At 42.8% G+C, this 25,808-nt stretch overlaps 1 protein-coding gene across 7 annotated transcripts in view; it reads left to right on the forward strand.

Annotated features, from left to right (window-relative positions):
• Positions 1 to 25,808, forward strand: part of ATG4C (autophagy related 4C cysteine peptidase) — a 154,665-nt gene that overhangs the window by 105,336 nt on the left and 23,521 nt on the right. For 6 of the 7 annotated variants that reach the window (XR_006886024.1, XM_046645495.1, XM_046645494.1 and 3 more), the window contains one exon: positions 24,973 to 25,808. This exon is cut by the window's right edge. Coding sequence is in view for 5 of the 7 variants with exons in the window: in XM_046645495.1 (XP_046501451.1) it covers positions 24,973 to 25,206 (234 nt within the window). In the remaining 2 variants the exon portion in view is untranslated. The remainder of the gene's footprint in view (positions 1 to 24,972) is intronic. The other variant, XR_006886025.1, reaches the window with a different exon arrangement.

The raw sequence follows: 25,808 nt of genomic DNA on the forward strand, positions 1-25,808 counted from the left end.
CACATCTCTGATTCAGGTCAGCTTCTCCTCAAGCCACAGACAGACCTTGGCTATGGTATAGCTGACTTCCACAACATCAAGAAGGATACTTTCTCAGTATCAGCATGTAAAGAAAAGAAACACCAAAATTATCTTCATGCTTTACATTTAGATAGACCAGCTCCTAGAACCTTAAAATCTCCTCAAAAGCTGTGAGCAAGCTGATGTCAAGGTGAAGGTTTGGAATCCTCTGAGAGCCCATGTCTAACTTGGTTTATCCAACCCTGGGTACAAAGAACAAGATACTCAGGTCTCCGCCCGAGTTCTGTCTGTGGTCATGCTTCTTATAAACCCTCTCTTCCCATTTCCTATTGCCCTCTATCTTCCTTCTCACAGGTGTGGGAGTGGAGAAAGATGGAAGTAGTCAGTGTGGTTTTGATATGAGTTCATGTCATGTACTGTGTATTATCAGGGACCCAGAACACACCGGGTTCCATAACTGTGGCCTGGGAGATTCCCCTCTCTTTTCTTATTCTTGTGTCCTCATCGGCTCTAGCTTTGCCAATAGCCATATTAACTCTCCCTAATTATAGAAAGACTGGGCGGCAGTAGTTTTGCTTTGAGTGTAAATCTTTTTATATGGCTTTGTGTTTGCCGTTTATGGAGACCCGGGGAACTGGAGGAGATGGTTGATTAGGCAGAGATTTCGTTCAGTTTGGGGAGGGAACAGTCTCGTCATCAACCAATGTTTACCACACTGAAAGTATGTTCCTATGAAAGTGAACCAGAATTGATTCTCCATCCGGGGCAGCAGGACCGCTGGTCAGGCTTTGATCATTGATCTTTATAGGATTTCTTCTGGTGTTGCAAATTTAGCGTGGATTCCTTGAAGAAGGTTGAGAACACATGTTACATACCTTGTTTTCCACTGTTGCTTCATACCACTAATCAAATTCTCTCTCAATGTAGGAGGCAAAGAAATATGTTCGATAATTGAATAATGATTAGGGGAGTTAAGCAATGTAAGTTCTAATTTCAGTTTGGTCACTGACTGACCTGGGGCCAATTGTCTCGAACCTCTTTCTGTTTTCTTCCTCTACCAGATTGAATGACAACTGCTCCATGGGGATCCCCCAAAACCCAATTCACTTGTTTGTTAGAAAACTTTCCTCAAAGCGGAAGCTCCCCAGAGTCGTGGCCTCTTAAAGGGAGTTAGCACAGCCTCCAGAGGTGCCTGTTTGTGATCGGGGACCCTCCTATCCCATGCGAGCTGTGGTGGTCTTTAGTGCCTGCGCCTGAGTTTTAGTTCACCAGGGACCTGCGATCTGTGTAGGGTTTGTCCCTCTAATTTTTGTCCTTTAGATGGTTCATTCCTTGCTCATAATGAGCAGAGGAGTTTAAAGGGTCTGAAATTCAAACCAAGTGCTTGCTCCTTGATGAGCAGTGTGACTAGGCTGTGGAAGGAAGTTGGAGCTGTGGGCCAGAGTAATAGTGTTTGACTCACACAGCATGTCTATGCACTTGAGGTAGAAAGGTGAACAAAACTGGCAAGGTTTCTGCTCTCGTGGAGCTCACATTTAATTGTAGCTTCTGTTAACTGAGTGCTTACTGTTCTAGGCACTTTATGTGCATTATCTCATTTTTATGCCATGAACAGAAATCTGTGCTTTATAGGGAAGAAACATGAGACTCAGAGAGATTAATCAGATTGCCCAAGGCTGCCCAGCTGGTAAATGATTCATTCAGGATTCCACCCTAGATCTCTTTGATTCCATAAATGGTTGAAACTGCTAAATTTTGGGTTATATGTGGAATTAATGAGCCATATTGTTCCTTGCATGGATATTATAAGTGGAAACTAACTTTACCATATTTACCATACCAAATATTTACCATGTTTTACTATAATAATGCAGTGAGATAGAGAGCCGCTAAGTTTTCACTTTTACTTGCTTGTTTTAAAATTAGACTTATATGACACATTAATATCCTGTTTCCGACTAAACCCGGAGGTTAGCAAGGTTTCGTAAAGACCCCCTGAATTAAAACAGAATTTTCAGTGTCAGACATAACATAAGAATTAGTGAGTTTCGAAGCTATTACCTTCCATGCTAAGGATCTTACCCTCCCTCAGTTCCTCTCAGGTCTTTTCCACAAGCAAAACATGTACTAAATTCTTATGAACTTTATGAAGAATGGGTATCCATTTAGAGACCTGCATTGTAAAGACAAATTGTCATACTTCTTTGTTCTTATAGAATGATGGAGTAAAAAAAATTAGGATTATGCTTTCTGAGAGAAAGTTAATTATACAATCACCTCAATTATTCAGAGGTAGAATATTAGATTAAGGATATATTCATTCCTGCCTTGGGCAGTAGAGAAAGACTTTTTAGTTGACACTAAGATGATCACAATAAAGGATGACAAGTGAGCTGGCATCACCTGAAAAATGACATGTATCTTTGAAAGGTGGCAAAGTGTAAGGGACTTTAAAGGTTATGTAGTCTATTGTCTTCTTTTTACAGATGAGGAAACTGAGGCCCAAAAAGGTAAAATTACTTGCCCAAGTTACACAGCTACAGATAACAGAGCTATGGTTAGAATCTAGTTCATTCTTTTAGCTCAGAGAAAATTTATTTTAAAGAGTTAATGTTTGGCAACTCTAATATAAAAAGCAGAACATCTACTTATGTCTTTGAAAAAGCCTGCTCTCATTTAGGTAAGTTGGGCTGTTCAGTTGACTCTCAAGACTCGAGTTCTGAAAGGAGAAGGGGCACTTGCTACAGAAACTGCCTTTCCTTTGGTGTCCAGTTTGAGCATTGATGGAGACTTGGGATATTGAGTGAAACTGTAAAGAGTGGGGCCAGCCCCGTGGCCGAGTGGTTAAATTCACGTGCTCTGCTGCGGCGGCCCAGGGTTTCACCAGTTTGAATCTTGGGCGCGGACATGGCACCACTCATCAAGCCACGCCGAGGCAGCATCCTGCATGCCACAACTAGAAGGACCCACAACTAAAAATATATACAACTGTGTACTGGGGGGCTTTAGGGAGAAAAGGAAAAATAAAATCTTTAAAAAAAAAAAAAGAAAACAGAAAACTAAGAGAGTCGGTCTGAGCTCCTTTTTAAAAAGAACTCTATCCCTTTTCCCCCATTCCTATCTTGGCTTTTTGTTTTATTGTTATTGGGTTCCTTCTGAAAGAGGCATAGGAAAATAGGTGGTGATTACCAGTTGACGTGACTTCAAAAGGTGGGGAGAATATGAGAAGAAAAAGAATGGAGATTTTTATTATAAAATCTGTGTTTTGGTTTTCTATTGCCAGGTAACATGTCACCTGAAAACTTCATGGCTTAACCTAGTAAGAATTTATTCCTGATGATTCTGTGGGTTGATTGAGCTCAACTACAAGGTTCTTCTGCTCCTCATGGGGAAGCTGTAGTCACCCATGCAGCTGCTTTCAGCTGGGAGTTTGCCTTGGGCTGGAACATCTAAGGTGGTCTCTGATCTTCCAAGACCCTCTCCAAGTGACCCACATCATTTGGTAGTCTAACCTGAATTTTTTTAAAGCATGGCAGCTGACTCCTAACCGGGCACAAAAGCAGTGGCTTCCAGGCCTTCTCAAGGCCTGGGCAGGGGTCTCACACAGTGTCACTTCCGCTAAATTCTGTTGAGCAAAACAACCCATGAGGCCAGCCCAGATTCATGGGTAGAGGAAGTAGACTCCATTACTGATGGGAGAGATGGCAAAGGATTCTGTGGTCATCTTTAATCCACTACAAGCTCAATTTTTGTGTCTCAACCAATCTTCTATCTTAACTTTCTTACCACATTAATGTCCACATCAAATATTCAACAAATGCCAGGATTTCCTTAGCCTATGCAAGAACCTCTCTCTTTCCTCAGTTTGCCCCAAAGACAAAGAAATTCATAAACATACATGACTCAGAAAAATATTAGGATTATGACTCTGTGAAATCCTGGATTTTGGAGATTACCAAAAAAACCCCCATAATTATTTGCATTAAGATTTTCCAGCTGGATTTTCCAGCCCCTTCTACTTTTTAGGGGTATAAAAAGCCTCAAGTCCCAGGAAATTTAAATTTTGGAATAAAAAAAAAATATGAGCATGTGAGAGTGAGCCAGCAAAGGAATTTTGGCTGGGAATTTAGATGTATAATTTGGTTCAGCAAGAAGACCCAATCCATTTTCCCTTTGGCTGAATTCTCATATCTCTGATAGAGTCTGAATGTAGAGACCATCTTGTCTGACCATGCACTCCTCTGCCAGAACAATAGCAAGTGCCAAACTGCCTCAGCAGTGGTGGCCAATTTAATGTGGAGACATTGTGAAAATAGGAATGAGGGATCAGCTTTGATTTCCCTAAACTTTATTTTTAAAATATTTACAAAGGCACTACACACGGCACTCAGGTCTGCTTTTCTGCTGAAAATGCACTGGTGCACAGCCAGCAGGGCCCTATTCCTGAAGCATTGGGACGATGGTGGGAATGGACGTTACGGAGTGGATTACACTGTGAAGACAGCGATGTGATTTCGAATCCCCTTTTCCCTGAAGGCACCAGCAGAATCACCAAGAGGCAGCCTATTCCCCTTCAAATGAGATACAGCAGTTTATCATGTCAGACTACGCTGCGGAGGGTTAAGGCTATAGGGCTTCTGGCTGTCAGGAGCAGGATTTCATATTGGGACCCCTCAGGCCAAATGGAGGAAGCCTAAAAAGTTCATTCTGTTTTCTCCATTGTCTGACATCTTGTCTCTTTTCCCCAGCCCAGAGTCCTCTTGACCAACCTTATAGCCCACATCCAAATCCTGTGTGTGAAATAAGCATCATAAGATTTTCCTCTCATCCATTCAGAGAGGCCTCCCAATAGTATCTAAATAAATTCAGTAAAATAAATATAAAGGAACGGATTTTATTTTAATTTATAAATTTTAGTATGCTTCCACAAACTTAGGAAACTATCTTTTAACATTTGGAACAATTCTTTGAAAAGAATTTGATTATTTCTGCCAATAGAGTTGTACTTGAGGCAGGATCTTGAGAGAAAAATATGCATATGTAGTCTTTGCTGAGCTACGATATTACGATTCTGTTCACAGCTCCTATTAGAGTTCATCACCACCTATTTCAGATTTTACACACAGTAATCGTTTCATTGTAAAAATCTTTTGTGTCTGTTTTCTGAATTGCTATGTTGTCTATAAATATTTAGTGATAATTCATGATTGGGTTGCATTTACCCCCGTAGTTATGTATTACAAATGAAAAGACAGCATCTGCTGAAATTAAAAGTGGCCACGTTTTCACTGGAGCTTAATTAAATGCCAAAATTTATCTACATTAACAACAAAGTAGTGAAATTTATTGATCAATTCACATGATGTAAGTTGACAAATGGCTTAAGCAATTTCCATAATTTTCTACACGTGTTAAAATTTGTAATGAAAAAGAACACTATATTAACATTAAATGAGAAATGAAAGGGAGGTTTTGTACTGGGGCCAGTGCCCTGGAGCAGTGTACTTTGTTTTCCGGGCCCTGTCCAGGCTTGCTGTTTGAGCTGTGTACAGATGGGTCTCTGACAGTCCTACAGCTGTTCTCCTAATTGTCCATTAAGTGTTCTATTGATTCTCTGATTCAAAGTACATGTCTTTCAGCTCAAGCTATCGTGTGAAGTGGCAGACACATTCCTTGTAGAATGACAGAGCAGCTTGAAACCTAAAAATGTGGTCTGCCAGTTTCAATTGAGGATCCTGCTTTCAAGGGAGAAGGCTTGGTTAAAGGCGCTTTGTAATAATAGCTGGTTAGGTTTTATTTTCTAAACTTTTAGCATCAATCAATTAAAGCAGCAGCAGCATGAAGAGTTTTAATTCCTGGTTAAGCACGTACAGATTGCACCTGGCTGATTCAGGGCAGGACGAGGGCATCGGTATTGGTAATAGAAGATCAGCCTTGGTTAGCTGTATGCAGATTTTTTCCCCCCGTGCACCTGACATGCACAAAGTCATTTCCATTTGGCTTGCAAGTTCACTTTTAGCATTTTTTAAAAAATTGAGATCATCTGCAATTCCAGATTGTGCCAGTCAGAAGCCTGTTTAAAATCATCTCTCTTTAATCTGGAAAGTGAAAGATAAGATGCATATCTGTTGTGAGGACCATAAATCTTCAGAGAAACAAATAACCACAGATAAAACTGTAAAAGTTATTTAGTCCTCCACTGGAAGAGGTTTATTAATCTGAAACTCCCAGTCCACGGTGTCATGATGGGGTTAGCACTCTGGACCTTGTTTTGTGCAGTTGTCCTCGAGCAGAGAGCTGATCGCTGATCGCTTCAGCGTTTGAACTTTCTCAGTTGCGTGGTCCAGCTGTAATCTAAGTGCAAGGGATAAAACAGAAGCTGCTTTCTGGAAAAAAAAAAGGTCCAAAACTGTGGTTTAGGTCACCCCAAATAGTGTTTGCTTTCTTTTCTTAATGAGATGACACATCTTAATGTTTTTACCATTTAGGTTCAGCTCTTAATTGCTCTGTAATATAATATTTCAATAGAACCAGTCTTATTATCTAGTAATCTTTCAACTGTAAATGAAATGAACAAATAGTGTTTGTTGCCTCCTGTGTTTCAGTTTAATCAGGAGCTGCCCCAGTGGCCCTAATGACAGCGAGGGTCTCTCATGTGGTTTTAGCTGTTAAATAAGTGTGGAGCTTCATCTAGATTTTCAAAGGGAAAAAAGGCTGTCAAACACACACATTGAAATGTGTTTCATATACATATTTAAATGTGCAAAAATGAAAAATATAGGTGATATTCAGGAATATCCCTTTAAAGGAAGGATTAATTAAAAACTACTGTGTTTCCCACAATTAGCGGTTCCTTCTTTTTTATGCCTTCTATCTTCTCACAATAGGCCCTTTAGGAGAATACCCCCTCTTCCTTTCTTCTCATTCTTGTTGGGTAAAGGAGTGGGGACACTGAACTAGTGTTCCTTTTGTCAACAGCAGGTGATTTGTTTCCTGATCTCTGTCTGAAGTGTGACTGACTCTGACCCTCCCGGTCGAGGGGTGTCCAGGCTCAGCGTCCTCAGGAGGAAGTGAGTTCCCTGTGGTTGGAGTTGCTGAAATAGGGAGACAGAATTTGCGTTCTTTTAATTTTTGTCTAGTGTAATACATTGGGATTTGGAAGCATTAGGAGTTGTATATTCTATTTGCTTTTAAAAATATTTGTTTTGAAATTATGTAAAATACACAAATGACTGAATTAGATGGTATGTATTACAGAATTTGATTTGAATTTAGGGATTTATATTTTTTCAGAATATGGAAACTTCAACCAAAATGTCCTCTTACCAAAGGATGATAAATCCTCCCTGTCTGCTTTTTCTTGGGAAACAAGTAAAAAATCTATTTCTAACCTAGTAATATAGTATATATTGATACCTGCAAAACATTATGTGAAGCTACTTAGACGCCAGCACTTTCAATTACACTGTTAGCCAGTTTTTTAAAAAGATTTTTAGAAGCTTTCAACTGTAGACTTTTGTCTTGTTGAATGAACTTCAGCTACACTAAATTTTAAGTAAATTTGTGATGACTGAGCAATATACATTGGCTGAGCTAGAATCCAATAACCCACAGGACAAATTAATTTTCAACAAAAAGGGCAGAAACCTCAAGTGCCATGAGTATATGGAGTCTCATTCTATCTCTCTGGAGCCATTTTTGCAAATCACTACAGCTATTCATAATCTAAATCAGTCTCCTTTAGCAGCAGAAAGATCTTTTTTCATGACAAAACAGAAGATGACATTCATTAGTGCCTAACTTGCATAAGCTACCTTAAATTTATTGGTGCTCTTCTACTTATCTGAGTAAGAATTCCTTTGTCTACAGCTATAGGAAAATTCCAGTTGTACTACTTAAAAATATAAATTGTCACTTTTATCAGAACTTTTGGCAGTTTACTTTATTTTAGAAGTAAAACCGGTGGTTAAGGTTTTAAGACTTCCAATGGGCGTTGTTTCAATCATATTTAATAGGTGCCTAGGATAGTAACAGTATTATGTATAAGCTTCTCGGCTGCAGAAAAGTCCACATTTCCGTCCGTGTACTGCTGGGGCGGTGTGTGGGGGAACCAGCCTTCGTGGTGGTGGGTAGGGCTAAATGCGTCTTATCTCCTGCCAGCTGTGGACACACTGAAACCACCCAGCCTGTGGCCCCTCATATTCAGGGGCCGTGTGTGATTTAAAAAGGGCCGAATGCTTATAAGTCATCGTTTTGAAATGTTCCATAAGTTGTCCTAAGCCTTTCTACCTCAAAAAGAGCCCAGTCAGTGGGAAACTTCATCTTATATTATATTCACAGTCTTTTGATTAGAACCCTTCTTTTGCTGGGCAAATTTTCTTTCTAGTTTATGAGAGCCAACCTTGGATCTGTCTGGAAAAATTAAGCTATTGCTAGATCAGTAGGACCATGTTTTTTGCTTTTCATCCCCTCTCACTTCCACCCACACTGGTTAAAAAGAAATAAGGAAAAACTGAGTATACATAAATTTTGCAATGGTAGTTCTTGTTATTTTCTCTGACAGATCAGATGCTTGGCCTGGTGAGACCATGAGGAGAATCACCCAGCAAGAGTTATCTGGCAGGGAAAATGGCGCCATGGTGCACGTGTGGAGGAGGAGAGTGGGGGCCTTGATTGAGCACGACCTGGCTGTGGGTTGATGGCAGTGCAAGACAGTCAGATCCGAAAGACTCTTGCACTGAAGCTCCCTTTTCTGTGTCTACATAGCATCTCTAATGCTGAATTGACATTTCCGTCTGTTGCCAGTCATCATTTATGATAGATGGCAACATTGAGGCAAGCCTTAGACATGACCTGGAATGAAGAGGAAATTCCATAGTACCACCAGTGGCGTGGCCCATGAATTGGAATAAGTCTTGTCTTCTGATTACAACAAAAATAAACAAATGGTTATTTTAACTGGGGAAATTGGGCATTTAAGGGAGCTGAAAACAGAGAGCTAGGATACTTTCTAGTTATATGTTTGCGTGAGGATTTCAGAGTACTGATCAGCATAATCTCACATGTAACCAGGCTTGACAAAGATTGCCAAGTGGTCAAAACACTGTATCCAAATTAGTGATTCAACATGTAGAATGAAAGTTAAAGTGAACACTTACAATTAGACCAAATATAAAGTTTATTATAAATTTCTCATTACCTCCAAAAATGTAGATACAATAAATCCATGTGGGCACAACTGAGTTTGGCCACAAGATCTAATAAAAGGGCAGAGGCCAGGGCATTATTTCCTAAGGAATGTATTTACTGGGTGAGGTCCTGGAGGTTTAAATCGTGATTGACACCTGGAGGTTTTTATCAACCAGTATCAGCTGCCCAAAGCCTTGTAGGTTACTAACTAGATAAGGCTACCTCAAAAGGTAGAGCGGCTTTTAAAAATTATATAAAGCACTCAGTTAAAATTTCCTTTCCCCAGATTTATTCAAAGAAATCTCTGAATAGTGGGGCTGTGATCCTTGCTAATGCTTGATTCAGGTTTGGTCTCCATTTGATTGGTTCCAGAATATAGTCTATCTTGTTTCTATAAAGAGCAGCTCTTTGCTCTCCAAAATATAGATACATTAGTTTACAAATCTGAGCTGTTGAGGATACTGCCATCTCGTGAAGATTTGGGCACATAAACTATCCCTCTCCTCAGCACTGAAAAAGAAAGAACGTGTCCTTTGAGCAGGAAAGAGGTACTACTGAGACCTTGGCAACAGAACACAGGCTGTAATTATCTTTGCAGGAGAACTGAAGCTGTGTACGAGATATTTGTCCAGAGAAAGAATTTAGCTCATGTCCACAAGACATAGTTGTTCTGTAAACCTGACTGGTTCATGTCAAGGAATGCATTTGCTTCCCTGGCGTCCACCACTGGGATCTAGCCAGCTGAGCTAACAGGCTAGTCCTGGATACTCAGTAAGCATCCAGAAAGTCTCCATAAGATTGGACCTTGGAAGTCAACCAATGCCTTTTCCTGACTTGGAACAAAAAGCTCCACAGCAGATTAAATCAAGGAGCAGGACCAGAAACAGAGCTTCAGCATAATGGGTTAAAAGTACTGTTCTAGGCTCTTTACCATTTAGTCAACTTCCCACAGAAACCTGTTTTTCCTATTTCCCCAAGCAGGATGGGCTCCGGAGCTACACTGCCTGCGTTCAAATGCCAGTCTGCCACTCTCTTGCTGTGTGGCCCTGTGCAAGTTACCTAATCTTCCACTGCCTCAGTTTCCGTCTCTGGGAATGATAGTAATTCCCGTCATACAGAGTTGGGAGTCTTAAGTGAACCAAGATTATTGGTGTATATGTTGTTAAATGCAACGATCAATTCTTAGTTTTCTTTTTCTTTGACCCATCAGTGCTATTCAACACAGGTTATCACTTTCTCTTCCCTGAAACACTCTGCCTGGCTTGCAAGATGCCCTGCTGTCCTGGTTTTCTCCTCCCTCACTGCTCCTCTTGACGTTCTTCTCAGCGCTCTAATCTGTGAGTGGAGTGCCCTGGAGCTCAGTCCTCTGTCGTTTTCTCCTCTCTTCTGTGTTTATCCTCCTTGATGATTTCCTCCAGGTTCATGACTTTAGATATCATATGTATGGTAGCTGCTCCCTAAGTTATAACTCCAGCTTGAATCTCTCCCCTTAACTAGCTGCTTCACGTCTCCAGTTGGATATGTCGTGGGCATCTTGAATAAATACCATCAGAGCTAAGCCCCTGATCTCTCCTCCCCACGCCCACCCCCCAAAAGCTGCCTGCCCCTCAGCCTTGTCTCAATAAAGGGAAATTCTGTCTATCCAGTGGCTCAGGACGAAAGCCTTGAAATCGTCCTTGACTCTTCTCTCTCTTTCTCACACCTTGTAGCAATTCCATCAACAAGTCCTGCCATCTCTACTTAAATATATTTCTAGGAACCAGTCTCTCCTCTACACCCCATGCTTGTGTCCTGTCCCCAGCCTCTGGCTGTTCCCACCTGGACTGTTGCAGTAGCCTCTGTACTTCAGCCCTTGCCCTCCTGCAGACTGTTCTCAACATAACAAACAGAGTGATTTAAAAATCGGTCAAAACCCTCCGATGGTGTCCCCTGTCACTCAGTGCAGAAACCGAAGTCCTCACAATGGCCCACAGGGCCCTCTGTGTTCCGGTCCCTGGCCTCCTCTCTCTACTTGCCTTGCCCTCTGCCTGGCCCTCCCGTCCCCAAGATGTTCTCATGGCTCGTTCCCTGGCCTTCTTCAGGTGTTTGCTCACATGTCACCTGCTCATTGATGTCCTCCCTGACACCTCAGTGAGACTGCCACCCCACTCCACGTCTGTCCTATCCAGCTCTTCTTATCTCCAGTCTCTCTTTTACGTTTCTCCAAGGCACTTACCATCATCTGGCCTTCTATATGTTTTGTTTGTTTATTGTGTCTCCCCTACAGAATGTAGACTCCTAGAGAACGGGCTTTTGTGGGTTTAGTCTGCTGTGGGTTTCCTGGCACCTAGAACAGTGCTGATCCCACATTAGGCCTCAGTACATATTTGTCAAATGAATGAATGAAGGGCTTGGAGTAGTTCCTAGCACGTAATGAATGAGCACTCAGTAAATGCAAAGGATTATTTTATTCCGGTTGTAAGGTTGTCCTTGTGTGTGGTGTAGGATAACTACGCACACGGTCTTCTTGGGCATGTTACTGACCCTATGACTCTATAGAGTAAAGCTCTTTTCTATTTCACTTTAGCCTCAAAATACCCCTTTTGGATGACCGTAGTGCTTAACGCCATGCTTTGTACACACTCAGTGAGTTTTTGTTGAGTAAAATGAGTGGTTTAGCTTCTGAGTTGAGAATCTCCCTTTTGGAACACCAAGACCAGAGATCCAGTGTTCTTCGCAACTGGCTTCCTGATTAAGGCTTTTCAAGACAAAGCAATGAGGGTGATAGAAATGCACAGGTTAAAATCTCCCCTCCTTCCCTTCTAAGGCTTTGTTCTTGGCCCTGGGACCTTTTCACTTAAAGTGACTGGGAGTTTTCAATGTTTAACCTTGTTTTCCACTGTAGAACTTGGTGCTCATCTGCTCCATAACACGGAGTTCTGTATCACAGCAGAGGATACACGTGTCCATGAAGACACCTTTGTCAGGTCAGTTCAACAAACACCGGGGTGTACTGTGTGCTCAGCACTGGGCCGAGTGCTAGGCATTTGTAGACGAATAGTACTTCGTTCAGCCTTTAAGAAACCCAAGAACAGTGGCGAAGACAGACGTGGAAATAATTGCATTTCGATGCAGTGTAATACACGCTGTAATTGAGCCATGTCCAAGGGTACGGAGGTGGCCAATGGGAAGGAGAGATGAAGTTTGGGAGATGGTGTGAGTTGGGGAGCTTAAAAGAAGGCTTCCTAAAAGGTTATGCCCGAGCAAATCTTTGATGTATGAAAAAGTATAAATAGGAGTAATTCTGGTGAGTAGGGTGGGGACTGGAGAAGGCGAGGGTATTTCCGATAGAGGGGACAGCACGTGCAAAGGCACAAAGATGTGACACAGCATGGTGTGGGCAGAAAGTTACAGAGAGTGTGGTGCTATTGAAGTACAAAGCCCACGTGCGTGTGCGTGTGTGTGTGTAGGGGGGCTGGCGTGTGTGGGAGGTCACAGAACATGAGGCTGCAGGGCTTTCCATGCAACATTAAGAGCTGGTACTATCCCATGTGGTCAGTGAGGAGCTATTCAAAACGGAAGCCTGGCTCTAAAAACGACTGTCTATTGAAGAAGATACGAGTGGAGGGAAGGAGCCTACCTAGGATGCTATTGAAAAAGTCCCAGGGGAGGGGGAGATGATGATGGCCTGAAGGAAGGCAGAGTTCCTGGAGGTGAGGAAGAAGAGAGGGCTTTTCGGACACTTTCAAAACTTAGCAAAACGAATTTTTTTTCTCCCCAAAACCCCGGTACATAGTTGTATATCCTAGTTGTAGGTCGTTCTAGTTCTTCTGTGTGGGACGCCACCTCAGCATGGCTGGATGAGCGGTGTGTAGGTCCATGCCCAGGATCCGAACTGGCAAACCCCAGCCAGTGAAGTGGAGCATGTGAACTTAACCACTTGGCCACAGGGCCGGCCCCAAAACGAATTTGATTGATTGCATTTAGAGGGCAAGAGGAAGGCAAACACCTGTTTGCTTCATAAAAGTACATTTCTTATCCCCAGATCCTAAATAATTTGGAACCTCATCATTTGCTGAGAAGGGGCATTCTGAGAGCAGAGCTGTGGCGAGACTCTGTACCCCACAGGCCCAGGGTAGAGCAGGGTCCCTTTGGGGTCTCACCTCCAGGACTGAATGGTTGGTTTCCAAGGCAGAGAACCCGGACCTGGTCTCTGAATGCTGCAGGGAGTGTCAGAGGCCGTTTGGCCCAAGCCTCTGCCTCGTGCAGGACCATTTCGGTAGTATCGCAGACAGAAGATCATCTGGCCTCCACTGGAAGTCACTTGCAGTGATGGGGATTTCGCCACTGCCGAGGGCAGCTCCTCCCGCCTGGGAACAGCTCTGTTAGAAAGTCCTACTCTGCACGGAGCCAACACTGGCCTTCTGTTCTTTGGTTCTGGTGCTATCCCATAAGGCCACACATGTGTGATTCCTTCTCAAGAAGAGGTCTCACTCAGGAATTAATGATCACTTTTGGATCTCTGAGGTGTCCTCAGTGCCAGCTGCCCCTTGTGGGACATGGTTTCTGGACCCCTTATCATCTTGGTCCTGGTCCTGAGGACAAGCACAAAATATCAGGGTTCCTCTGCAGATGCGACACCAATCGCCATCATAATACTGCACGCGTGGTCTGGCCACGAAAGCCCAGTGGTCCGGACATGTATTTTCATCACTGTAGCCTGTGAGGTTCTTAGTTTCTTTTAGCAGCCACATCATCGGCACCTGCTGAGTTTCTGGTCACCAAAACCCCCAAGCTAAGTCTTTCTTAGCCTGTCCCGTCTCATTCTTACCCTGTCAGTCCCGTCCAGCTCAGTTCAGAATGTGCGTGCAGGTCTCTACGCAAGTTCCTGTTCACGGTCACCTCCTTGGGTTTGTAGACCCAGAGTTTGTCTGTGATGAAATGTTACTGATCCGAGACTCAAAAGGGTCATATTAAGCACGCTTTTAGTTTTGTGTCATCTGCAAATTCGATGAGCTTTCCTTACCTCTAGTTGCATCCCTTCTTCACCTTCATCTGTCCACGTTCCTTTCTTGTCTGACCTTTTCCTGATCCCGGAGGAGCTTTAACTCGTGGTGGTTCTGCTGCAGCAGGTGATGTGGCCCCACACTTGGCTGCCCCGGCCTCTGCTGTTGCTGCCACGGCCCTGCTGTCACTCCCGGTGATGGGAGCTGACTCGGGTGTATCTCTGGGGTTTGTCACTCTTGGGTGGCTCCATGCCACACTGTTGCTGACACTGTTGTCATTCATTTTGCTTCTAGTCGTTGGAGTGCTTCCTCTGCTCTGGCAGGCCCTGCACTAGGATGGGGAGGCCTCCACCCCCAAGAACGGCCATTCTTTCATTAAGACCCCAGAGGAAGGCCTTACCTTCTGAGTGTGTGTGTGTGCATGTGCCTGTGTGTGGTAACACCTCCTCCGTGTTACGGACCCTGTTTGTTTCATCCTACCTGTAGGATTTTTACAGGCTCCCTAACTCACCACAGGACTCCTTCAAGGCTGAGATAGAAGACGATATAAGTTGTAAGCAATAGCCGTAGCTCTGTTGAGGGCTTGGCATAAAGTTGGTGCTCAGTGCCCAAATTGTCACTTCCCCCCAGCCCTCCACCAGTGTCCTTGGCTTGAACTGGTGACTTCCACCAGCTACCTAAGATCAGTTCCACCCCCAGCCCTCTGTTCTCCTTTCAACGCACTGCGTGAGGAGTCGAAGAACGACCCTTGTGCCCTAGAGTCAGGCCGAGAATCTGCGTCCTGGCGGTGAAGATCAGTTCCAGCCTCTGTCTCGCTCCCTGAACTGTTTCCTCTTCTCCTACACGGAATTCACGTTAGCGGCTCCAACGTGCCTGAGTCAGACTTACATTCCCAGAATGCTCACTGCTGCCATCTGATGCCCCTCACATCTTTTCTACTGGGTGTGTGCACTGCGTCCGGCCTGAGAAACTTGCATTTGGAGTTTTTTCAGATGACTTGCATTTGGAGTTTTTTCAGATGTGGCCCGGGTCTGTAGAACCCTTTTCTCCTTGGCAGGTTTGACTTAACCTCCCTTAGCATAGCTTCCATCCTCTATGAAATGAGGAGAATAATACCCTTTTCTTCCTCAAGTTTTTTTTTTTAAGGATCCAATGAAATATTATATGTAAAATCATTTTACAATTCTATGGAACTGTGTAGGTATTATTATATCCTAGAATCATCTTTGGTCCAATTCAGCTGTAAGGGTCTAACGCAGGCTACTGGAAAGTGTCTGACCCATGGAAGGAAGAAAGTTAGTCCCTCGGGAGCTATAAGACTGTCGTGGGGTCAGAATCATCGGATGTCAGAGTCAGATGTGGCCTAAGAGATCACTCATCCAGCCCCCTCCTCTGCCAAAGAAAAATCAGGCCAAAGAGGAGCCGGGAGGTGCCTTAAGATTTTCTCAGGTCAGAGGATCCGAGGAGAAGGAGCACTTCCCAAAGCTGGAGAAGGACGGAGGCCAGCCAGCGATCGGCAGCCATGCCCTGCTCTCCCTCAGTTGGGGGAACTGTCCCCCTTCTACCAGGTGGACCTCTTTCCTTCCCTGAGATCAGTGTCAGCCTTCCTGCGGCTCAGAGGCTCCTCGAAGACCCACCTGCGTCCTTTTATTGAATGGATTTCCCAGGCAAACACAACCCTGTTGTTGTTTGTCTCGCGGTCGCTGTGCTGCGCAGCGAATGAGGGCTCCACTCTTGATCAGCCAGGGACTCCCATGCCAGGCCTCTGATATATAGTGCGGGGACTTCAGGGCATCGGAGTTGTAACAAGAGCAAGATGAGCTTGTGGCCTCGGGCTTCTAACCTGCTCCTCAACCCACACTTCAGAGAAAGTTATTACACGAGACTTAGACTAAATCAAACCACGCGGCAATGTTTGCAGACTGTGGCCCATTTTCAGCTCTGTTGTATCTCACCACCAGCCCCTCAGAAACCCAGTTGGGAACAGAACAAAACGACCCAATGATAATTTACTTGTAGGTCTTTAAAAATGAGCCCAACTGATTTATTTTGAAATTTCAGTTAAGCACGATGTCAAGAAATTCTCTCGGGCTATTTGTCATCTTTTTTTCCTCTTGCATAGTCCGAGTAGGCAGAATAAAAGTAGAAAATGGCTATTCACCTGCTTCCAGGTTTTGTGGTAGGCCGGTCTTGTTACTAGAATATCAGAATGTTAAGATGTTTGGATGATAATTTTCTGCCAGAAGAGTCAGCACAGCAAGGACAGCTTTGACTGTGCCCTTTGCTTTCTTTGTTGGCACTGCCGTACAGATGCGTAGCAGGAGGTAGCAGGAGGGTCTGATGACTCAGATCCCACTCTGCGTTTTTCTTTTGTAACTTTGAAAACTGGATACAAGATCCATAAGATTTTTGAACTGTCAAAGAAAGAAAGCTTATATTTATTGTTGTCTAGGGTTAAGTGTGTTTTCTAGGATGGTTTAGAAAACTTTGTATGGTAAATATGACAACTCTCACTTAATCTAGTAGTGAGCCATTAAAACCCATCCCTCCCAGCCATTCTCCATACATTTTTCATGGATGACAGTGAAGCTTTTAGAAAATCCTTTAGTTCCAAACATGAGTCATTGCAATGTCTCAGAATCATGGAGGGTTAGAGATGGGGGAGATGGCCAAGTTTTATGAAGAAGGAAACTGAGGCCACAAAGACAGGTGATTTGCCCAAGGTCACTCAGCCATTACTCAGAGCCATGCGAGAATTCAGGTCGGGGCTCTTTCTGCTTACATCCCATATGTGGCACCTCTCTTGTAGGATCAAGGATGACAGACAGGAAAACCAAAATTGAAGAATTTTTCATGAGCAGGGATAAAAATGAACTGTTTTATTGCAAACCCAAAGGCCATTAAGTAAAAAAAACAGTCAAACTAAGCAACCAGGCCTTACGGGGGGAATGAGAAGCTGCAAAGCCAAGGGAAAAACTGTGACCTGAGTCTGAAGATGAGAGGAGAGGGACCCTTTTGGCTTCTGTGGACTGGACACATCAGAGGTGCAGGAATGGAAGATTTTCGTGGTTACTTTTGCATATTTCTATTTATTGCTCCAATATTTGTGTCCCATCCTTAGGTCAGAATGAAGCTTCCAGTTGCTTTGCTTTGGAAAAGTTAGAGACACTATAAAGAGCTTCTCGCTCTCTGCCCAGGTGAGCATCCTGCCCCTTTCTGTGCAGTGCTGCCACCACTTACCTTCTGAGGCAGAAGGTTGATCAATCCATCACCCAGGCTTTACTAACACCTTCTGCATCCTCAGCCCTGGAAGACACAAAGAGGACCACACTGTCACTGCCCTCAGAGGTTTTAGGGGATGTTAGCATCTTGGAATTATTTGCAGATTTTCATGCATATGTGAATACCTTTGAGTCAATGAAATATCTGATTATCAGAGGGGTCCATGACTCAGAAGAGGTCAAGATTAATTGGTCCAGGTGGAGAGTCAAGACTAATTTACAGAATCAGCAGAATAAGAACAGTAGCTAATACATTTGTGAGATCAAGATGGGTCAGCATGAGACAGCCTCCAGAATGAGGTGGGATTTTTAGGTATGTCTTGAAGAGCAGAAGATGTCTGGATGGGTAGAAAGGAGAGGGTAAGTGGGCTGGAAACTAAAATTCATTCAACAGAGACCTGTTACACATGAGGCACGTTTCTACATATGGTCTCATTTAATCTTCACAAGAAGCCAGTGAAGTGAGGATTATCATCTCCATGTTACAGGTGGAAACAGATTGAGGGGGATGAGGTGTCTTGTACACAATTAGGAGGTTGGCAAAGACGGATTTAGAACCCAGGTCGTCTGACCTCAAACCTTCTTGCTGAGGAGCAGCACTCCTATGGTTACAGTAGAGCTGATCCTGTCAGACGAGGATCATAACTCACCTCTATGGACTGCTTACTCTGTGCCAGTCACAATGCTGAACTCTTTATCTCATTTAATCCTCAAAATAACCCTATGGGGGGTGCTGCTATTATCCTCACTTTGCATTTGGGGAACCTGAGGTTATAAGTAATCTGTCTAGGTTCACAAAGGCACTGGTGGCTGAATTGGAATGATTTGAAATTCAAATCTAACCTGTTGGACTCCAGAGTCTGCACCTTGAAACATGCTGGAAAATACACATTCTGTGCATGTCCACAGTGTGCCAGGCTCTGTGCTGCGTGCTGTGTACACACCATCTCATTTAATTCCACAGAACCCTGTGCAGGAGACATCATTATTATTTCCTCTATTTTACAGATGAGACACGAGGTCGCAGGGCACCTGAAGCTCAGGGAGGTTTAGTGACTAGTCCGAGGTTGCACAAGTTTGGCAGGGCTGGAATCTAACCCAGTTCCTCGGGTTCTGGACTCAGAACTCCTAAGGGACATGTTTGCCCAAACCAGGGTCTCTGGGAGTGAAGGACAAACGACTTTTCTCTTTGGGTAAATATTCAGTAGCAGGATAGCTGGATTGTACGATATTTCTATTTTTAATTTTTTGAGGAATCTCCATACTGTTTTCCACAGTGGCTGCACAAGTTTGCATTCCCACCAGCGGTGTATGAGGGTTCCCTTCTCTCCACATCCTCTCCAACACTTGTTGTTTCTTGTCTTCTTAATAATAGCCATTCTGATGGGTGTAAGGTGATATCTCATTGTGGTTTTGATTTGCATTTCCCTAATAATTAGTTGCTGTTGAAAAGATGGTGAGCATCTTTTCATGTGCCTGTTGGCCATCTGTATATCTTCTTTGGAAAAATGTTGGTTCATATCCTTTGCCCATTTTTTGATTGGCTGTTCATTTTTTTGTTGTTGAGTTGTATGAGTTCTTTATACGTTTTGGAAATTAACCCCTCATCAGATGTATGATTTGCAAATATTTTCTTCCAGTTGGTGGGTTGTTTTTGTTTCATTGATGGCTCGTCTGTCTTTCATGAGCTTTTTAGTCTGGTGTAGTCCCATTTGTTTATTTTTTCTTTTGTTTCCATTGCCTGAGTAGACATGGTATTCAAATAGATACTGATATCAAAGAGTGTACTGCCTATATTTTTTTTTCAGGAATTTTATGGTTTCAGGTATTTATCCAAAGAACATGAAATCAATAATTCAAAAAGGTTTATGCACCCTATGTTGGTCGCAGCATTATTCACAATAACCAAGATGTGGAAGCAACCCAAGTGCCCGTCAATGGATGAATGGAGAAAGAAGATGTGGTATATATGTAATAGAATACCACTCAGCCATAAAAAAGGCAAAATTGTGCCATTTATGACAACATGGATGGACCTTGAGGGTATTATGCTGAGTGAAATAAGTCAGACAGAGAGAGACAAACGCCATATGATTTCACTCATATGTGGAGGATAAACCAACAAACACATAGATAAGGAGAATAGATTGGTGGTTACCAGAGGAGGAGGGGTTTGGGGAAGCTGAAAGGGGTAAAGGGGCGCATAGATATGGTGACAGATAAAAACTGGACTGTTGCTGGTGAACACGATTCAGTCTATACAGAAACTGAAATATAGTGATGGACACCTGAAATTTACACAACGTTGTAAGCCAATATGACACCAATAAAATAGGTTTAAAAAAATGACACTTCTCTTAGCAATTAGGAGTGAGAGGGTTCCTCCCGCCAGACTCCTATCTTCTCCTTTGTGGTTATTTTTTCATGCCTTTTAGTGGCTCCCTTATTACTTCAGATCCTCATAAAAATTGGACCCAAATCACTATTAAAGCCTACTAAAAGGGGTATATGTTTTTTTGTAATATTATGAATGGAGGTAATGTGGTTAAGACCTCATTTATTCGTCAAACTTTTACTGATCCCCTGCTAAGGGCTGTTCAGGGTGTTGGGAATATAAAGATACAAAAAAAGTACTTATCTTCAAGGATGGCACAATATCAGGGAGAGGATAGACACGTACACCAAGAGTTGAAATGCAGTGTGGGAACTGCTGTGACAGAGAAGGGGCACCCGACTCAGCCTGGGGACGAGCGCAGCACTGGGAGGCGGAAGGTGTCCCAGAGGAAGCGAGGCTTCCAGGAACTGCTTTGAGCTCAGGTTTTCTTTTTCTGCAATAAGCTGTTGATGACATTTTGAAGCTGGTAGTTCAAGGTGGCCAGAACACAAGGTCATTTACCTACCTTTTATCTCTTTCGCAGACACACAGACACACAGACACACACACACGTCTTTCTCTTACACCACTTTTACTCTCTCGTTGCACAACTGCTTTCTTAAACTTCAGAGTCGGCACAAAGACAGTGGTTTGTGAAGACGGCATTTGCTGCTTGTAGGCTTTTGCTGGTGGTGTCAAACGTGCTGTTCTTCAGAAAGGCTTTGAATGCCTCCCTCATTTGACTGAGGCAGCAAGCTCGGCTGATGAAGCCCTGAGTCGAGGGTCTCTCTCATCACGTGTGACTTTTAGACCAAGAGACATTTCCAAAGTCTTTCTCTATTTCTTTATTATTTTTAGATGAAAGAAATGAGCTTTATTGTAATATAGTTTCCATATCATAAAATTCAATTTTAAGTGAACAGTTTGATGAGTTTTGACAAATGTATACAGTTGTGTAATTAGCATTACAATCAAGATACAGAAGATTGCTAAACCCTAAAGAAGCCCCCTTGTGCCTTTTGTAGACACTAGATTCAGTCATAGCCGTGAGAGCTGTGTACAGCGAGCAAAGAAGTAGGCGGCTCGAGGGAGCCTGACCGATCTAAGGAAGCAGCACTTACTGAGCACTTTCTAGGTGCCATCCCTGAGTTTACACCCGACATGGACCCCGTGGGGGTGTTACCTCCATTCTACGGAAGAGGGAACTAAGGCCCAGAGGATTTAAGTAACTTGCTCAAGGTCGTGGAGCTAGAAGTGGTGGAGCCAGAATTCCCCCATGTTGTTTCCCACATGACCTCACTGCTGATACGCAGAGGACAAGCTACAAAGAGGGGACGCCAGACACAAAAGACTAGATGCCATCTGATTCTGTTTATGTGAAATTCTAGAAAAGACAAAGCTAGTGATCAAAAGCAGATCATTGGTTAGTAGGGTGGGGAAAAGGATTACCGCAAGGTCACGGAATCGTCTCCGTCTTCACGGTCACGGTCATCACGCAGCTGTGCACATTTGCCAAAGCTCATCACAGTCTGTACTTAAGTAGAGTTTTGTTGTATGCAAATTATACCGCAATAAAGCTAATTTTTAAAAAGTCTAAAGAGAAAAAATATAGAAAGACCTTAGAAATATCCCTTTGTTTTAAAGTCACGGCAAAAACATTATCACCTTTAGAAACGTAACTTTTGTCACACTAAATAATAAAAGTATAGAAATATTTTTTACGGAATTGGATACTGGAAATTAAAAAATCTGGCAAAAATAAATTAGGGCTCACTCTGGCTTTGAAGTAAAATCAGCAAACTCCATTTTCTTGCATTAAATGAACGATTCAATATACACATTTCTGAATCCATTGGAAACGTCTGGTGAATGGGGGTCTGATTAAGCATGATCCAAAAAGAGCTTCAGGTAGGACTGTTTACTAACATTTCAATTTCTATGCCTCATTTATTAGACTTAGAATAAAAAGGTGAGAGGGCTGTTTGCGGTTGTCTTTAACCTTGATGATATTTCCACTGGAGCAGCATAATGCCTCTTAATTGCTTAAGTGAAGAGAACATGTTGACGTGTCCTTCTTTGGACTGAGAGCTTAGAGCCTAAACCATTATGCTAATTCAAGCATTATATACACCAAAGTATTTATGAGACTGACACAAGTGATGTTGCAGGTAAAGGGCTGTGAAATGGTCTGTAAACAGAGAGAATTGATTTGAGGCCCAAAAGCAGTGCTGTTAAAAGTCACAGCCATTGAACAGCCAACCCTACAATTTCTATCCAGATTGTCAAACTGGGTCAGACAGTGTCAGCAGGGCTGCCATTAGAGATCAGATGGGTGGTTTAATAATATGTAAACCAACCACATAAACAGGTAATTCTCATGGTAGAGGTCCATACCCATCTGAAGTGTGTCTGTGTATGTGTGTGAATTTTCATTATGGAAATTTCACAGTGCCATATTCAGTCAAATGTTAACGCATTGGTTTTTGACAAAAGAAAAGCTTCCAGAGGATACGAGTTAGACAACAGAGCAACAATGCAATGTAAAAACATCTCGGGAGAATGAATCTGCAATTATACAGGAAGGAGGGCCCATCAGGTCCTTGTACTTGACCTTCTAGGCTTTCGACATCATTTGTTTTTTATGTCTCTCTTCCTATAATAGGACTGTACATTTTTTGAGCCAACCTCAAAATAATTACATAAGGCTCCTCATCCCTGCATGACTAGCACGCCTCCTTCAGACATTTAAAATGTAATCAATTTCTTTAAAAACTAGGTCCTATTTATACAGTTTCCAAATGACATCTGGATGGCTTAGTTCCATCTTTGCTTTAAATCTGTGAAAACCAGAATTATCCAGTTGTTTAGTCTGACTTTAGAAGACTGTGATGGAAAATTTCCTTCCACCCCAGCTTAAAGGCAGAGGAAGAGATTGTGGTTCCTTTCCTCCTCCTTTCCGAAACAGAACAAAGCACAAATCTATAAACACGGTAAGAGGAGCAGAGCGTGATGAGGAAGATTCGGACTTTGAGTTCTAATCCCTGCTCTGCCGCTCTCTGACTTTGGGCAAGTTCTGCAAGCTCCCTGTGCCTCCGTTTGTTCCTCTGTAAAATGGGGCACTGACCTCACAGGATTGTTGTGGGGGTTAATGTGTAAAAAGTGCTGAGAAAAGCACCTGGCACGGACTGAGTGTTCAAAATGGCAAATATTACTGATACATAGTTGGCCTCACAAACTTTTGATTTATGCCTGGTATAATTTATATCCAAGTACAATTTTTTTCTTTCTCAGGGTTCACAGAGAGTATTCACATTCTAGGGAGTTTACTGGATATGTATAGTATTTAAAAAACTAAACAGCTCGCCGTTGACTCCTTTTTCTGTTTTCCCCCAACGAAGGTCTTCTGCCGTAGGGGTGGGTTCCTCTGCAGGGGCCCATCTTTCCTGTTGGTCTCAGTGTTGGCGCTGCTTAAGGTGGCTCTTCACACGAATACAATAGCAGCGCCACCCTGTGCTCATCGATGCGGATCACTTGAATTCTTCCAGCTCCTCTTCTGGACAAGAACCCCTAGGATGCCTTTCCTCCTGCTAGATTGGCATCTTATGTTAATTTGCTTCCATTCCAAGCCAAGCTTTTAGCGTAGAGCCATGCTGATATTGGTTAATAGTTTTAATTAAAACATCTTTTTCTAGGTATATACCTGCTCAGGAAAATTTGATGAAATTCAGAATCATGAATGATTGTATTTAAGATTGACACAGTGTGAATCAAGACGTGGTTTAACAATCATGTGGTTTACTGTCCTGACTGTCTTCCTCCAGAATGTGCATTAATGAAAAGATAAGATTTTGATTTAATTTTAGTCAGTTAGCTGATTGGTTCTAGGAGTAAATTGAATTATAGTATTTTCTAAGGGCTTATTGTGTGGGATTATATCAAGGGTTATACAGGTTACGGTGACAAAAGAAATTCCTTTTAAACATTTCTAATATGCTATAAATGTATATTTTAGAAGATATTTTTAAATGCACATATGACATCCCATAATTGTACATGGAAAAGTTTTTCCGATTTCTGTTACAACATTTTTGAGCTAGAGATTTCTTTGAACCTTTGAACATACATAAATTGTTTCAGAGATGCTGGGGAGCAAATCCAATAGTAGGACCAGAGATGATCTCTAGAGGGTATTTTTTTGAATCCTTTCCACAGGCATGATTGTGCCCAATAATTCTGGACCAATGGGGATCTAGTTTATTTATAAAGATATCTAAGACCTTTCACAGCCTCACATAGGAACCCATTCAGAGATTCTATAATCAAGGCCCACAATTCTTTCAATGGAGTTTAAACCAAATCAGATTGGTCCCAAAGAACAGCTTTATAGATTGTGCCCCTCCTGTCCTCTTGGCAAAGTCAGAGAGATGTACAAACAGCTTGAGCTGGTCCTCCGGTCCCCCTTAGGCCACAGAGAAAAAGCCTTTAAGCCTATCAGGGATGACAAATAGATTTCAGCATGAGTGTCAGTTCTGATGGATTAGTGGTAGTTGCCTGGAGCAAGGTGTGTGAGGATTCAGGCTCTGTCCAGGATCAGCAGGAAATTGTGCTTTGATCTAAGAGCGGTGTCTGCCTTGGGGAAGGGGTGGAAGATGGTGGAAGGGCAGCTTCTGGGCTAGGATTTGCCTTTCCAAACTTGTGTGTTGTATGTTCTCTGTTGTCCGTATTTTTCTCAGTTGAAGTTGCTTTAAGGTTAGCAGAGCAGCACCCGTCTCGGTGACACAAAGCAGACGTGTTCTTGCCCCTGCCTCGCGTCTTAAGGTTTTCATATAGATTTGGAAAACATCCTGGGTGCTCTTGTTTTCCTGGAAAAAAGAAAAGAAAAGAATGAGAGCTTCTCCTGAGAACCTGAAACTTTTACTTCACTGAACAAATATATTGAGCACTACTGTGTGTTGGGCATGTACTAGGCGTGTACTAGGCGTGTATGGGTGAGCATTGATGGACTGCTTTATTTGTTCAAAATAGCTTTACTAATTGAGTTAAAACATATGAAACCCCTCTAAAATCCCTGGAAATGTTCCATACTCAATAAATCTGAATTACCCTTCCTTATGTCTTGTAGGTGCAGGATTTGGCTAAATGCGTTTGGGCTGTCAGCATCCCTTCACCCCTTTCGCAAGAAGAGGCACGGAAAAACCTGCCTTGGGTGCTGGGGGATCGGGTCTCATCACTAACCGGCAGTGGGACCTCAGGCACGTCCCTCACTGGCCTGTGCCTGCATGCCCCGTCTGTAGAGGGGGACGCCCTGACCCCTGGTCATGTGGCAGAGGAGGGCACCTGGAACAAAAACGTCTAATGCCAGACCTTTCTGTGACACGGGCATGGAGCCTCTAGTATTGTTTAAGACCGAACCAAGGAGAAACACAGGGACCGAGAGAGAGCACGCCAATATTAGCTAAACACGTTTAACGTTACGTTTTAAAGTCTTGCAGATAGCGAAGGAGAGGGACAGGGATTTGGCCCAAGTCTGGATATGTTGAGTGAAGTGGGCCTGAGTTCTAATGTGGCTTCTGGCACTTACAGATTCTGGGGAAAGTTACTTAACGTCCTATAAACCTCCGTTTCCTTGTCTATACAATGAGATCAATAATAGTATCTACCTCAGAGGGTTGTATATTGGTTAAATAATAATGTAAAAAGCTTAGTACACTGTCTGGAATATAATAAGATTTAAATACATTTAGCTACTATTATATTGCTTGGCAATGCTATTTGGGTAACACACTGGAATATGATGTTTTATTTTTTATGATTATAATAATTCCTCACATTTGTTAACGATTACCAAGTGCCATTGCATAGCCTCCCAATGCCTCGCACAGCTAGCATTTTGGAAGCTCCTGGTAAGTAAGATTTGTTGAATTACTTTCCTCATTTAATCTTCCCAGAGATCTTGTG

The sequence above is a fragment of the Equus quagga genome, chromosome 18 (genome assembly GCF_021613505.1).
Source record: "Equus quagga isolate Etosha38 chromosome 18, UCLA_HA_Equagga_1.0, whole genome shotgun sequence".
Lineage (NCBI taxonomy): Eukaryota > Metazoa > Chordata > Mammalia > Perissodactyla > Equidae > Equus > Equus quagga.